General features: G+C 39.8%; 1 protein-coding gene and 1 non-coding gene across 5 annotated transcripts in view; one reads left to right on the forward strand and one right to left on the reverse strand.

Moving 5' to 3' along the window:
• The window catches only part of INPP5F (inositol polyphosphate-5-phosphatase F), an 88,332-nt gene that overhangs the window by 24,443 nt on the left and 47,895 nt on the right, over positions 1 to 15,994 (forward strand). Inside the window, exon 2 of one of the 4 annotated variants that reach the window (XM_043924917.1) lies at positions 5,548 to 5,690. The exons of the other annotated variants lie outside the window; for them this stretch is intronic. Within the exon in view, the coding sequence (XP_043780852.1) occupies positions 5,618 to 5,690 (73 nt within the window). The 5' untranslated portion in view covers positions 5,548 to 5,617. The remainder of the gene's footprint in view (positions 1 to 5,547; positions 5,691 to 15,994) is intronic. 4 annotated transcript variants of the gene reach the window in all.
• LOC122709677 lies at positions 12,170 to 12,276 on the reverse strand. Its single transcript, XR_006345652.1, has one exon. It is a non-coding gene; the product is annotated as a U6 spliceosomal RNA (small nuclear RNA).

Raw genomic sequence — 15,994 nt, forward strand, 5'->3', positions numbered from 1 at the left:
CTTGTTGAGCATCTCTTCAAGTGCCGACTGGCCATCTGTATGCCTTCTCTGGAGAAATGTTAAGGTAATTTTTTGCCCATTTTTGATTGAGTTGTTTGTTTTCTTGTTACTGAGTTGTATGAGCTGTTTGTGTATTTTGGAATTTAAGCCCTTGTCAGGAACATGGTTTGCAAATATTTTTCCTATTCTGTAGATTGTCTTTTTATTTTGTTTATGGCTTCCTTTGTTGTACAAAAGCTTATAAGTTTGGATTAAGTCCCATTTGTTTATTTTTGGTTTTATGTCTATTGCCTGGGGAGACTGACCTTAGAAAGCAGTGGTATGATTTATGTCAGAGAATGTTTTGTCTTTGTTCTCTTCAAGGAGTTTTATGGTGTTGTCTTATACTTAAACCATTTTGAGTTTGCTTTTGTGTATAGTGTGAGGGTGTGTTTTAACTTCATTGATTTACATGAGCTGTCCAGCTTTTCCAGCACCACTTGCTGAAGAACCTGTCTTTTCTCCATGGTAGTCAATATGTTCAGTGAAGAAGTACTTTTAATTAAAGTATGTACATTTTTAGACATCCGTTGCACACTTAGTAGACTACAGTTTGGTGAAAACAACTTTCATAGGCACTGGGAAACCAAAAAACTTTGTGTGACTTGTTTTATTGCTGTGTTTGCTTCATTGCACTAGTCTGGAACTGAATGTACAGTATCTCCAAGGGATGCCTATAAAGTTTTAGAGAAAGGAGGCATAATGTTAAAATCATTTCTTCCTGTTAAACCCAACAACTTATTAAATGCCTACTCTCAGGAATTGTGTTAGTTGGTGAAATACAGTAGTGAGCAAAAACTGACCTATTTCCACCCTCATGGAGCTTTCGGTTTAAGAGGGAAGACTAGACATTAGTGATTAATCACTGAAATAAATGTATAATTCTTTGTTAATTGTGTTAGGTGCTCTGACAGATACACCAACTTCAGTGGTTTTGAGGGAGAAGATAGTGGGAATAAGGCTGGAGAGGTAGGCAGGTGGCAGACCAGGACTGATCGGCTTTGGTCAGCTGTCTATTCCTTATATAGTCAACTCTGGCTAGGGAAGAGAAAGGGTTGGTTAGTACACAGTGTGGTACTTCTAGGAGTCCTGTCCAGGGAAGGCAAATTGATGGAAGGTTTAGTTCATTCACCAGACCCTCCTTGGGAAGGACAGGCACCTGTGCCCTGAGTTCAGAGGGAATTTTGTTAAAAGATAGGTGTTATATAGGCAGGTCCCAAAAAGTCATGAAAAGGACTAACTGAAATATTTTAAGCATGAAATTTAAATATATATTTTTCCTTTGTTATCGATTTTAATGTGAGTTAAAAGCTATAGGAAGCTTTGCTATTACTGCTGTGTAATCAGGAGTGTAGCCACCTTTGTATGTTTTTAAAAATTCTTTTAAGGTAAAATTATTGCGCATTTGGAAGCCAAGTTGATTTCTGAATATAAAGCACAAACTGCCATAGACAGTCTTAATTTCCTTTTGCTAATTTTTTTATTTAAAAAAGTTGTTAAATATTTTATCGACACAAAGAGCTATTTGTCACCAATACACAGTATACTTGTTGTAAATTAAACACGTTTATCTACCATGTAGATTAAGAAATGAAACCCATGTCTTTGGGACTCGCGCTGCCTTTCTCCAAGTGTCTCTTCCCTTCAAGAGAACCTGTGATTTTGAATATTGTACTTATTAGCCCATTGATTTTCATTATTGCTTTTGTTACATATATATCCCTAAATAATATGTTGCTAAGTTTTGTATTTTGGAAATTTTGTATAAATGTTATTAAGCCACTTGTGTTCTTTCACCTGTTGCCCCTACCCACACAACTGGATACTTTTGAGATTTGTCCACTTTGATATATGAAACTTTAGTTCCTGTCTTCACTATTGTATTACTATATCATAAGTTGTCCTTTTTCCCATCATTGGGTAATTTTTGTTTTTTGGGCCTTTTTTTTTGCCATTAGAAATGAGACCACTGTGAGTGTTCTTGTACATTCTGTCTTTGGTAGTTTTAAATTCTTTCAAGACAAAGGAGAAAAGCATTTAGACATTGTGTAACATGCTAATAAGTATTTTAGTCACACTCTCCTACCTGTCCACATTTACATACGTATATTTTTAATTCATTTATATGCTGACAGGATAATTTCACAGTTGAATGTTCTGAGCTAAAATTCATTTTCTATTGTTTAAGTGAAGCGTATGAAACTTTTGAGTTATTTTTCTCCAATTTCAGTTACATCTTGAAACAATGAATAAATCACTGACATGAGTCAAGAGACCTGAACTCAAGCTTTATTTATTAGAGCTTTGAGATATGAGAGAAATTACATAACATCTGTTTCATCTGTTGCTGTGTAATAAACTGCCACAAAAGTTTTGAAGCCTTAAAACAGTAACAGTTTATAGTATCTCAAGTTGTGTGGGTTGACACATGGCTCTTCTGCCCTTTTTGTCTGTTGGCCAGGGTCATCTGAGAGGCAGCACTCAGCTAGGGGTTTGCCTGGGGCATCTTAGTTTTCCTTCATGTGGCATTTCTGTCCATGTAGCTCATCTCACAAGGCCTCTTTTTGGGACCTCTTGGTCTCCTGGATACCTGGACATCCTTTCAGGGTGCTGAGGTGACAAGTTCCAGTGTAGAAGGGCTTATCGAACCTCTGCTTGCATTAGAGGTTGCTAATATCCCATTGGTCAGAGGAGGTCACACAGGCAAACCCAGAACCAACATGGGAAGGGGCTTCGCAAGGGTTTGCATCCCAGGAGTTTAGTTCACTGGGGCCCCCAATGCCCCAGACTCTCTCAGTTCAGTTCAGTTGCTCAGTCGTGTCCGACTCTTTGCAACCCCATGAATCGCAGCACACCAGGCCTCCCTGTCCATCACCAACTCCCGGAGTTTACTCAAACTCATGTCCATCGAGTTGGTGATGCCATCCAGCCATCTCATCCTCTATTGTCCCCTTCTCCCCTGTCTTCAATCTTTCGCAGCATCAGGGTCTTTTCCAATGAGTCAATTCTTGGCATGAGGTGGCCAAAGTATTGGAGTTTCAGCTTCAGCATCAGTCCTTCCAATGAACACCCAGGACTGATCTCCTTTAGGATGGACTGGTTGGATCTCCTTGCAGTCCAAGGAACTCTCAAGAGTCTTCTCCAACACCACAGTTCAAAAGCATCAATTCTTTGGCGCTCAGCTTTCTTCACAGTCCAACTCTCATATCCATACATGACCACCGGAAAAACCATAGCCTTGACTAGATGGACCTTTGTTGGCAAAGTAATGTCTCTGCTTTTTAATATGCTGTCTAGGTTGGTCATAACTTTCTTTCCAAGGAGTAAGCGTCTTTTAATTTCATGGCTGCAATCACCATCTGCAGTGATTTTGCTACTTCCTTGTAAACTATAAGGTGAAAGTGAAGTCGCTCAGTCGTGTGTGAGTCTTTGCGACCCCAATGGACTGTAGTCTACCAGGCTCCTCTGGTAGGCAAGAGTACTGGAGTGGGTTGCCATTTCCTTCTCCAGAGGATCTTCCCAATCCAGGGATCAAACCCGGGTCTCCTGCATTGTAGGCAGATGCTTTACCGTCTGAGCCACCAGGGAAGTAAACTATAAAACAAGAGTAAAAATAACTGCTCACTTTTTTTCCTGAGGGTATTGTGGGTCTCACGTGTGGTGATATACCTAAAGGTGCTTAGTAAATTATCACTATTTTATCAGTTCTTTTGGTTGCAAATACAAACCTATCAGTTTATGCAAACAAGTTTTTATTAGAATTCAAGGGAACAAAACCAAAAAGTTGATTTGTTCAGGATCTGAGATTACACTTTGTGGCAGATAGTCTCTGACCGTCACTTTTCCCTGTACATCTCTTATACATTCTTCTCTTCTTCTGGCTTTCTCTGTGTTTGTGGGATGAAATTTCTGTCTTTATGTGGTACTCAGACCGACCTTAGCCCCCAAGCCAACGAGCATCTGATGTACCCTATAACTTCTGGAGATTGACTGGTTCTCTAGTTAAGACTCTAGGGAGGGAGGAGGCCCTTTCTGGCTCAGTCTGAGTCAGGGGCCTCCCCTGGTCACAAAGTTCGAACACGCCCACTACTCTAAGCAGGACAGTCAGTCAAAGCAGGAGGGTTTGAACAAACTCAAAGTCATTTCCTAAAGCAATGTACAAATATGCTACTGGTTGGCGAGTTTGATGCAGTGAAATTATGGTCATTAGGAGGGTGGGAGCATTTCCTATGGTCTTTTGTGGTCAGCCCCTGTTTACATGCACTTTCCCTCATTGTACCTCATGCCTTTCTTTGGACCAAAAAGAAGTTGGTAGATACCTGTCATGTAGGACATTTTGAAAGAGGGAAAAGTGAGGGAATAGAGTCAACTAGAGAAAATAATAAAGAAAATATTAAAAAGAAGTAAACGGGGCTGGGAAAGTTTTTCACGCTCCTAATCTCTGTACTCTTCCCCGCCCTGCCCCCTCTTGCCGCATCACTTCTAAGGTTTGTCTGTTAGGAAAGGATACAGGGGAACAAACAAAGGGAAATCTCTTTTCTGGGCCCCCTGCCGCTCTTTCCCTCACCCAGAGAACTGCAGCCGCACCCTGGGTACCACTCCACCCCTGGCTCCCATGCTCTGCGCATCCATCTTGCTCCTGCCGCCTTCTCTTTCTTCATCCTCTGTCCTGGGCATGTCTTATTTCCTCCCCACCCTGTGTCCCACCTAAGCTCTTGCTTTGACCACACTATCAACTTGCCCGCTGGGCAGTGTGCTCCTGATCTGTATTAGAACTGAAATAATCACTCTAAGTGCACTTTCCCACGGGAGCATCTTACCTTCTGGGGGTAGGGGATGAGGGGAAGAAAATGTCTGTGCTTAAACTCTTTCTCCCTCCTGTCTCCCTCCTACTTATTCTCTCCATATTAATGCACGAGTTTTTGTTCTTGCCTGGTGAGATGGGAGCAGGAGTGTGCTTGAACAGTTGTCACTGACAGTATAAAAGCGGCGTGGGTGAGCTGTGACTGTCATCAAGCAGTCGTGACTTCGGAACGGCATTAGTTTGCTAGGCTGCCGCAGCAAAGTTCCTCAAACTTGGGGGCTTAAACAAATTTATTTTCTTGTTGTTCTGGAGGCTTAAAGTCTTAAGATCAAGGTGTCATCGGGGTTGGTTTCTTCTGAGGCCTCTCTTGTGGGCTTGTAGATGGCTATCTTCTCCTTGTGTCTTCACATCATCTTCACATTATTTTGTCTGTGTTTGTCTCCAGATTTCCTCTTATAAGGACACTGGTCATTAGGGATTAGAGCGCACCCTAATGACCTCATTTAACTTAATTACAACTTTAAAGATTCCAGTCTTTAAAACAGTTTCACATTCTGAAGCACTGGGGGTTAGGATTCTAACATAATGAATTTTAAGGGAACATAATTCAATCCATAATAGGAATCTAACATCCTCTGGAATGCTCACTACAAAAGCGTGTCCAAGAGAATTCTCACCTTTGCATCTGCCCTTTTATTTTACAGTGGAATAGGCCATTCCCCAAATATCACTGGGTAGGCACTGGCCCCAGCACTGGACTAACCTTGAGGTCACATGATTGCCTTGGATCAGGTTATTCATCCAAGCCTCAGTTGCTGGGTGATGACACCACCTAGATATGGTTATGGTAAGTTAATAAAGCTCTCATTAAGTGCTTAGCATGGCTTCTGATAATAGTAGGCATTCAGTAGATGCTGGCTATTATGATTATTTTTTCCTTAGTTTTAAAGGTAAAACATCACTAGAGAACACTTATGTTCTGAGCATATAATTTTGAATAAATGTTAAACTTAGACTGTTTTCTCCAGTAATACTAATGTTTACTGAAACTTTAATGATACTAACATGTCGCCTAAAGACAACATGGTGGGGATTATAAAAGCAATATTTTTAGAAGTGAAATATTAGTAGCATCAGTGAAGGTTGTATTTTATAAGCTGTGTGCCCATTTAGAAAAATGTGTGGTAGAAAAGAATTTAGAAGTATTATTTGGTTGTAGAATCCTTTGCTGATAATGGCCCTTCCTTTTGTAGCAAGCTCTGCCCCTCAAATTGTTCTATTAACCCTGGTGCCTAGAAAACAAACTATTTAGAATCACTGGCCTTTCTTCAGTTTGGAAGGTCTCTTCTCCCAGACATTTGCAGGCAGGTAGACTTTCAGCCAGCGTCTAGTGAGTCTATCTTTGACAGCCTGAAGGTGTCTGACTCTGCTTTGATCGATTGGGATTTATTAGGATGAGGAACAGAAAGTCGAAGAAACATGTAATGTGCTAAATAGATGAAGGAAAAGTAAAGCTCCATGAAAAATCATTGTCTTCTATTCCTTGTAGTGTCCAGGAGGAAGTCCGAATGATGGTCAGATCTTACCACAGTTGTAATGACACATTAATTTTTTGTTTTCTTCTTTTCTGTTTGTATTCTTCTTCCCTCTCTAGAGGATAAGCTCCAAGACAGGGGCTGTTTGTTGTGCTCACTGTTGTATCCCCCTGTTCAGTGGCTATTCAAAAATATTCAGCACATAATTATTTAACAGATATTTATAGAGTGCCTGTTGTATGCTGGGGGCTACAGGGTGAACAAAATGCAAAGCTTCCAGGAGCATAGAGTCAAATCCAAGAGCTAGACATTAATTGCCTGATCAGAGTTTTATCATTAAACTTAAGCTTCTGAAGAAGACAAATGTGGGATATTGTGAAGCACATAGCAGAGGGGTGTGACTGGTGGGGATGGGGTTCCTGGATGGAAGGCATCCCTGAGGAAGTGATGTCTCAACTGAGGCCTGAAATGCGTTTTCTCAGTCATAGGGATCTTTTTGCACATGGCTCACTCTGCCAACAACTGCTCTCCTCTCACTTTCCCCACCCTGACCCTGTCCAAATTATCCTACTGAAATAGTTTTGACTTCAACTCAGACATCACCTCCGTAGGAATGTCCTCCATTGAGGAGATAGTATATCATCACACAGATAACCTTGAAAAGATGGCTAATGTGCTAAGTCACTTGAGTTGTGTCTGACTCTGTGTAATCCTATGGAGTGTAGCCTGCCAGACCCCTCTGTCCATGGGATTCTCCAGGCAAGAATACTGGACTGGGTTTCTATGCCCTTCTCCAAGGGTTTTCCAAACCCAGAGATTGAACCCACCTCTCTCATGTATCCTACAGTAGCAACACCTAGGAAGACCCCAAGATGGCTTAAGGCTGGAGGTTCTAAATGTATTACAAAAGCTCTGGTGTTTTTCTTTTTAATTAATTAATCTGTTTATTTTACTTTACAATATTGTATTGATTTTGCCATACATTGACTTGAATCTGCCATGGGTATCCGTGTGTTCCCCATACTGAATCCCGCTCCCACCTCCCTCCCAATCCCATCTCTCTGGGTCATCCCAGTGCACCAGCCCTGAGCACCCTGTCTCATGCATCAAACCTGGACTGGCGATTCATTTCACATATGATAATTTACATGTCTCAGTGCCATTCTCTCATATCATCCTGCTCTCGCCCTCTCCCACAGAGTCCAAAAGACTGTTCAATACATCTGTGTCTCTTTTGCTGTCTCACATAGAGAGTTATCGTTACCATCTTTCTAAATTCCATATATATATGCGTTAGTATACTGTATTGGTGTTTTTCTTTCTGGCTTACTTCACTCTGTATAATAGACTCCAGTTTCATCCACCTCATTAGAACTGATTCAAATATATTCTTTTTAATGGCTGAGTAATATTCCATTGTGTATATGTACCACAGCTTTCTTATTCATTTATCTGCTGATGGACATCTAGGTTGCTTCCATGTCCTGGCTATTATAACATGCAGTGAACATTGGGGTACACGTCTCTTTCAGATCTGGTTTCCTCGGTGTGTATGCCCAGCAGTGGGATTGCTGGGTCATATGGCAGTTCTATTTCCAGTTTTTTAAGGAATCTCCACACTGTTCTCCATAGTGGCTATACTAGTTTGCATTCCCACCAACAGTGTAAGAGGATTCCCTTTTCTCCACACCCTCTCCAGCACTTATTGCTTGTAGATTTAAAAAGCTCTTTAAAATCTACAGTAGTCCTCCCCCTGCCCCACACCAGTCCGTAGTTTCCCTTTCTGAAGTTTCAGTTATCTGTGATCAGCCATGGTCCAAAAATATTAAATGGAAAATTCCAGAAATAATTCACAAGTTGTAAATTGCATGGTGTCCTGAGTGGTGCAATGAGATCTCTGTGCCTTCTGGCCTGGGGTATGAGTCATCCCTTTGTCCAGCATATCCACCCAGTATGCTTCCAGCACATTTAGTCACATAATTGGTTCAGTTATCAGATTGGCTGTTGGTATCATAGTGCTGTGTTCAAGTGACACTTATTTTACTTAGTAATGACCCCAATGTTCAAAAGAATGTGTATATAAGGTTTGGTTCTGTCTGCAGTTTCAGGCGTCTGCTGAGAGTCCTTGAATGTATCCCCTGTGGGTATGTGTCCTGAAGACTGTGCATGCATGGGTGCTAATTTGCTTTAGTCGCGTCCAACTCTTTGTGACCCCATGGACTGGAACCCGCCAGGCTCCTCTGTTCATGGTATTCTCCAGGCAGGAATACCAGAGTGGGTTGCCATCTCCTCCCCAAAGGGATCTTCCCGACCCAGGGATCAAACCTGTGTCTCTTAGGTCTCCTGCATTGGCAGGTGGATTTTTTATCATTAGCTCCACAAAGATAAGCTTGTTAGGGTGTGAAATATCTGACTGTAAAATGCAAATATATCCACAGTATACTCAGAACTAGTTTGAAGAGAGAATTGTCAGGAATACTGATTTATTTAGCCATAGAGGCTCTTCGTTTAGTAATTAAGAGAATTACTACTCCTAGTATTGAACAGCTACAGACACAATTCACTCAAGTCTCTCCCATTCATTAAAATAGTATCACCATCTGCTCTTCCACTTTTAAAGTGGTGAGGATCTTGAGATCCTTAAAATGGTACAATGTATTATGTATATGATTTTAAAAGTTTGATTTTGGTCCCTTGCTATCTATGGAGACTTTGCTGTGACACTCAGTGATATGAAATATTTTTATACCTACAGTGTGAATGAATGGAATATCACCAGCATTGCTTTTGTACTTCCCTGAAAAGCCATTAGAAAGGCCCACTCCTCAGGGGCACTAGAGAAAAGGCAAGAGAAGCCTGGCAGGGTCCCTGCTTAAGGCCTGCTTCTTGGGCACGGCCTTTAGATGGTACTTCTGTTTAAATACGAGTTTCATTGTGTACAATTGCATTGTGGGAGAAGATTGTTTTATTGTCTACTGATGACTCATAGAAACATGTAAGGATTGTGATAATGGTTGCACAACTATAAATTCATTAAAATCATTGGCTTGTTTATACTTAAAATCAGTGAATCTTATGGTATATAAATTATATCTTAATAAAGCCATTGAAAATATTTAAGTCAGAGAATAGTTGTTTTGTATCCTTTTGTCACTACTTCTGATTTTTTCTTATTTTAATAATTAATCTACCTTTTGGTAACTTAAAGGTGACTTTTTTCAGTTCTAAAGTTACTTTGAGGGAAGAACCTTAAAGAAACAGTATTATTTGTCATGTAACATTTCAGGATAATCTAAAATGTAATTTAAAAAGTCATTTTATATTCAGTTTTTCGTTCATGGTTTCCCCTGTGGCTCAGCTGGTAAAGAGTCCGCCTGCAATGCGGAAGACCTGGGTTTGATCCCTGGGTTGGGAAGATCCCCTGGAGAAGGGAAAGGCTACCCACTCCAGTATTCTGGCCTGGAGAATTCCATGGACTGTATAGTCCATAGGGTTACAAACAGTCGGACACAACTGAGTGACTTTGATTCATGAGGGTCTCAGAACTCATGAATTTTGGAGGTAAGATTCATGTTGGTGACCTTAAAAGATTCTTCCACTGTAGTTATAGCTGATCTATTCAGTTAATAGTTTTGGGTCTTGGAAGCAGACGGGCTAAGCGGCGAGAGGCTCCTTTCTTTGGCATCTTCTGGTTGCTCTTTTTCGCTTCTGTCTTCCTTCTACTCTCTCCCCAGGTACTGAGGTGCTGAATGCCCCTTCCCTCCTCTCTTTGCTCCGCTCTGTCTGCTCCATTACTTTATGCTTCAGAATTTCCCATCACCCCCCTTGTCCCTGAGCTGCACTCCAGTCTCCTTCGTGTGGATGGTTCCACCTCCCTGGTAGGAGCAGTGCTTGAATGAGACACAGGAAGGTGACCCACAGCTCTGAGCTTTCCCAAGGGCATCAGACAAGCTTGCTGCTTAGTTCAGAGCATGTCTCTAACTCACAGATTTTTATATCCTCAGGCAGAGAGAGAACGTTAGAGGTAGGCCAGCTTGCCTCTTCTATTTCACTGTCATTCTGCTGTCCAGTTATAAAGGAATTTGTTCTTAAACTCCAGTTGTTTTCTCAGTGATTTCTATGGCAGTGATATTAAAAGTTCTTAACTCCATAAAGAGAAGAACCTTGTAAAGGTAACAGTGACTAAGTGTATGTATGGGCCACCTATAAAGGTGTTTCCTATATTTATATTATTTCCTCCTTTATATTCTTATTAAGATTTTTATCTTATTGAACATTTTATCTTCCTCAACATTTTGAAGTGATTGCAATCAAATTATTACCAGGTCTAATTGTGTTTTAAAAAGGGTATTTTTGATTAAAAAAAGACAAGACTCGCTTACTTAGATGTGGCCGTATCACCACCCAGGGCAGAAATGGAGGCTGTCCATCTAAGTGACTTTGACTTGGCTCTCAGGTTTGTTACAGCCTGTGGGCTTGTGTTCCCTCAGGCAGAGCGGCCCGTAACCTCCAGCCTCACAGCACACTTGTCACTCCTCAAAACAGTAGTTTAGCTTCATGATGATAAACCTTCACCATAAATAACCCCAATTATATTTAGTATGCTGGGGTTTAATAGGTAGGAAAGTATGTAATAGATTAACATTTTAAATAAACATGTAAGGAAACATCTTACTTAGCACTTGAGCAAGAGAAAGACACGGTTATGTGGAAAATGTACTCTTGTAATAGAAACTCATTTTGCCCATTGATACTTAGACTTTTCTAGTTTTCTAGGACTGTTATAGATAGCAAAGTCTTTATATTTTTATAGATTATAATAGATTAATTTTATGGCAGGTCATTATTAGGGATTTTGTTATTAGGCTGAGTTTGAATTCGTAGGTTAAGCTGAATATGCTTCTGATTGCACCATTTGGTACCTTTGAAATGGATCCTAATAAACGTACCTCATGTCCCAGACACTCTCCGTATGAATCACTTTCGGTTTTCTGTATGCGCAGACTTAGGACACTTTAGTAGGCAATAGAGCAATCAATCAAGAAACACTGAGTAGCTACTATGTTTGGAAGATGAACGAATTAATGACTGGCTCTTTGGTCACTGAGAATATTAGAAGCCCAATATGATGTACTTTTAACTACAGATATCTGACAGTGGAAAAAAATAGCATTGTTGTGTGGTAGTATTATTTGTATTTCTACTTACTTGATGTACAATGGTGTACGATGCTCCTTGAAATATATTCAAAGGAATATACTACTTTATTTCTGTTTCTATTAGGAAAAGTATTTTTCTTGATGTAGTTTTAAACAAATAGAAATGGCCTTAAATAGAAAGCAGAAAATTATGTTAAACATACTGTGAATCCATATCTTTTAGTAGAAATTTAAATTCATGCAGTTTAGTTGCTCAGTCGTGTCCGACTCTTTGTGACCCCATGGATTGTAGCCTGCCAGGCTCCTCTGTCCATGGAATTCTCCAGGCAAGAATAGAGTGGATGGCCATTCCCTTCTCTAAGGGATATTCCTGATGCAGGGATTGAACCCAGGTCTCCTGCATTGCAGGCAGATTCTTTGCCATCTGAGCATAAAGTTACATAAAATCTATAGACTTATGCTTATATTCATTTAAAAGTACTAAATGGCCAATTAATAGCTTATGCAATAGGTATCAATAGGTTTTATGCACACAGTGGACTGAATTTAAATTCCTACCAAAAATTTATTTATTTATTTTTTTAAATGTTAGCTCATATCTTTATTAACCAATATACAATTACTTGTCTTCTAAAAATATGGAACGCTTCACGAATTTGTGTGTCATCCTTGTGCAGGGGCCATGCTAATCTTCTCTGTATCATTCCAATTTTAGTATATGTGCTGCCAAAGTGAGCACCCAAAGATTTATTTTAAAAAAAGAAAAGGCAGGATCCTTCAAATTGGAACATAATTTATCTTGAGATAAGCCATTGTGGCTCAGTAGTAAAGAATTGACCTGCCAGTGCAGGAGATGCAGGTTCAACCCCTGGGTCAGGAATATCCCCTGCAGATAAGATGGCAACCCACTCCTGTTTTCTTGCCTGGGAAATCCCGTAGACAGAAGAGCCTGGCAGGCTCCAGTCCATGAGGTCACAAGAGTCGGAAATGACTTAGTGACTAAACAATGACAACAAAGCCATTAAGATATTACCCAATGATTAGATTCTCTTAGAATGCATACTGTGTTACTGTGCTATATAACAGATCATTTAAAGATACTTCACACATTTTAAAAAATGAGATCAAGAGAAACTAGTCAGAGATTATTTCTGACAGTCACAATATCAAGAAATACTTTGAACTGCGAGAGAAAAAATATGAAGAAAACCACACTTGAGCATCTCATAGTAAAACTGATAAAAGCTGAAGTCAAAGAAAACATCCTAAAGCAGCCAAAGAAAAGCTACAGAAAAGTTAAATTCAAGGGCATTCAGTAAAGCTCTGGTAGGAACAGTGGAAGCCGGAAGACAGTGGAATGATACCTTCAAAGTGCCTGTCTAGAATTTTGTACCTTCAAAAACTAAGGAAAAAAAGACATTTTGAGCCAAACAAGCTGAATTTGTCATCACCAGTATCTGCACTAAAATAAATACTAAGGGGTTCTTCAGGTAAAAGGAAAATGATTCCAGATAGGAGTGCGGAAATGTTGGAAGGAATGTAAAGCAGGAATGCAAAGAGTAAATGTTGGTAAATTTAAACAAAGTTAGCTTTATATGAGGTTTAAAATGAACACAGAATGAAAGCACACAGCAATAATAGTAACTATGGTAAGCTAAAAAAGGCTGGTGTTCTCAGGGCCTTTCCCTGTCCAGGAACTGGCAAAAGTACTTCTTTACATTAGGCTTTTGTAAGTTAGGGCTCATGTTATCAGACCCTACAGTATAATCACTAATAGAATAATAAAAGATTGTAAAAAGCTAATAAAGGGAGGAAATGGAATAATAATTTTAACACTCAATCCACAAGAAAACAAGGAAAAGTATATAGAACAGGTGAAGAAATGGTAAGATGGTAGAATGATTCTTAAATATTTCAACAGTAGCATTACATATAAATCGACTCATTTAGTCACTAAATCAAGTCTGACTCTTTGTGATCCCATGGAGTGTTGCCCGCCAAGCTCCTCTGTCCATGGGATTTCCCAGGCAAGAATACACCTGCATTGGCAGTTGGGTTCTTTACCACTGAGCCACCAGGGAAGCCCATGAATAGACTTAGTAGTTAAAAAGCAAAGCTTTTCATAATGGAAAAATAAAATTCATCTATAAGCTACTTTTAAGACAAATACCTTAGGTATATGTATATGTATAGAGAATGGCCAAAAGTAAAAGGATGGAAAAAAGAGAAACCAAGCAAATGCTAACCTACTGAAAACTGATGTGCTCATAATATCAAAATAGACTTTAAGGCAAGAAGCATAAACAGATATACATTTCAAAAACAGCCCAAGTTCAAGTCACCAGAAAGCTAAAGCAATGTTAAATTTGTAAGCACCTAAGCCTTAACGTCGAAGAAGGCAGTGGCAACCCACTCCAGTACTCTTGCCTGGAAAATCCCATGGACGGAGGAGCCTAGTAGGTGCAGTCTGTGGGGTCGCTAAGAGTCGGACACGACTGAAGTGACTTAGCAGCAGCAGCAGCGGCAAGCCTTAATGTATAAAAGGAGCAGTGAGTCATTTGGCTTAAACTTATTAGTTCAGAGTGTCAACTTGAAATGGCAGAGAAACACGTAAGTATTCTTATTGTCAGCTTGACACAGAAGAAAGGAAAAGTGAGCCAACTACAATTGCCTTTCCTAATTCTCTTTTTCCTTCACAGCAGCACATTTCCATCCTCTGATTCATTCGTCTGGTTCGAATTCGGACTCTAAGCTCTTACTAGAGGCATAAGCTGCAGAAGCTCTTCAAGAATTTAAATATTGGTTATTGAATATTACGTTAGGACTTTGGAGTATGTAGTAAATAAATGTTAGTAATTTGGCATGTGGATATAATTGTAAATTCTGTTGTGTATAAGCTGGCTTGAAACTCAACATTAAAAAAAACTAAGGTCATGGCATCTGGTCCCATCACTTTATAGCAAACAGAAGGGGAAAAATTGGAAGCAGTGACAGATTTTATTTTCTCAGGCTCCATGGTGACTGCAGCATGAAATTAAAAGACTCTTGTTCCTTGGAAGGAAAGCTAGACGGTGTATTAAAAAGCAGATACATCACTTTGCTGACAAAGGTCCATATAGACAAAGCTATGGTTTTTTCCAGTAGTCATGTGTGGCTATGAGCATTGGACCATAAAGAAGGCTGAGTACTGAAGAAATGTTATTTTTGAGTCTTAAAAATCCCACTGAACCAGTTCAAATCAGAAACAGTCTTGGAAAAAGGTGAGCCAGAAGGAGAAAAAAAAAAACACAAAATCAAAATTGTTTTCACACAGATACTGCACTCACTCCAGGTGTCTGGCACAGAGAGTATGTGCTGTGTATGTATTTCTGTCGGTAGGAGCTCTTTTAGTTGAACCTCACTTAAGATTAACCAGCATTCCTCTCTGCCTCTGCGGAGTGTATTGGTAGATGTGTTGGATGGTGTTGGCTGGTGGAGACTGGGTAGGAAGCCCTCTGTCTTCTGCTAGATCATGGGTTGTGTTTATTTCCATACTTGTTCATACTTGTTTTACTTGATACTGTAATTACATAACTAAATAAACCCATCAACTGTAAATACAAAAGGAATGACTTCCTGTTTCTATGAAGGCTAAATTGAATGCTTTGAAAAGACTAGATAAAGCTGTGTTGCATTAAAAAAAAAAAAACTGCTAGGGGCTCATTCTCAAAGAACATGGGATTTTATTTCCTGGACTAGGGGCTGAACTATGGCCCTTGTAATGGAAGCTTGGAGTTCTAACCACTAGGCTGCTGGGAAATTCCCTAAATTATGCATGTTTAAAAAAGTCATTGGTGGTACTTCCTCAGTGGTCCAGGGGTTGAGTCCATCTTCCAGTGCAGGGGATGTGGGTTTGGTCCTTGGTCAGGGAACTAGTATCCCACATGCTGAGGGGTGACTGAGCCCTTGAGCCAAGACTGCTGAGCCTGCACACCGCAACTAAGATCCAATGCAGCCATAAATAAGTAAATATTTTTAAAAAGTCGTTGTTAAGCTCAAGTAAGAGTGAAAGGACTAATACCAGCAATGGTAACCAGTTGTTCCCTTTCTCTGCCAGTCTTCTCATATGAGAGAACTCATAAAGTGGGATTAGGATTAGAGTTAAAGAATTTCCGTGGAATGGGAAACAGTCTTGAAAGGGAATATTAATTTTATATGTAATGTTTACATTTTTAAACACATGGAATGTATTCCTTTATTTTCTGTATGGTTGAAATTAATAAAAATAAAACATTGCTAGACATGCATTGTTGGATCAAATGCTTATCTTTTCTATTGATGCATGTCAGTAGAATTCATAGCCGTGTTGAGAAATATTAGATGCAGTACTTCGAGGTTGTGAATAGGGAGAAAAGATTTTCACACAGTGGTGGTTTAGTCAATAAGTTGTGTCCGACTCTTGCGACCCTGTGGACTGT

This window comes from Cervus elaphus, chromosome 15 (assembly GCF_910594005.1).
Source record: "Cervus elaphus chromosome 15, mCerEla1.1, whole genome shotgun sequence".
In the NCBI taxonomy this organism is placed as follows: domain Eukaryota; kingdom Metazoa; phylum Chordata; class Mammalia; order Artiodactyla; family Cervidae; genus Cervus; species Cervus elaphus.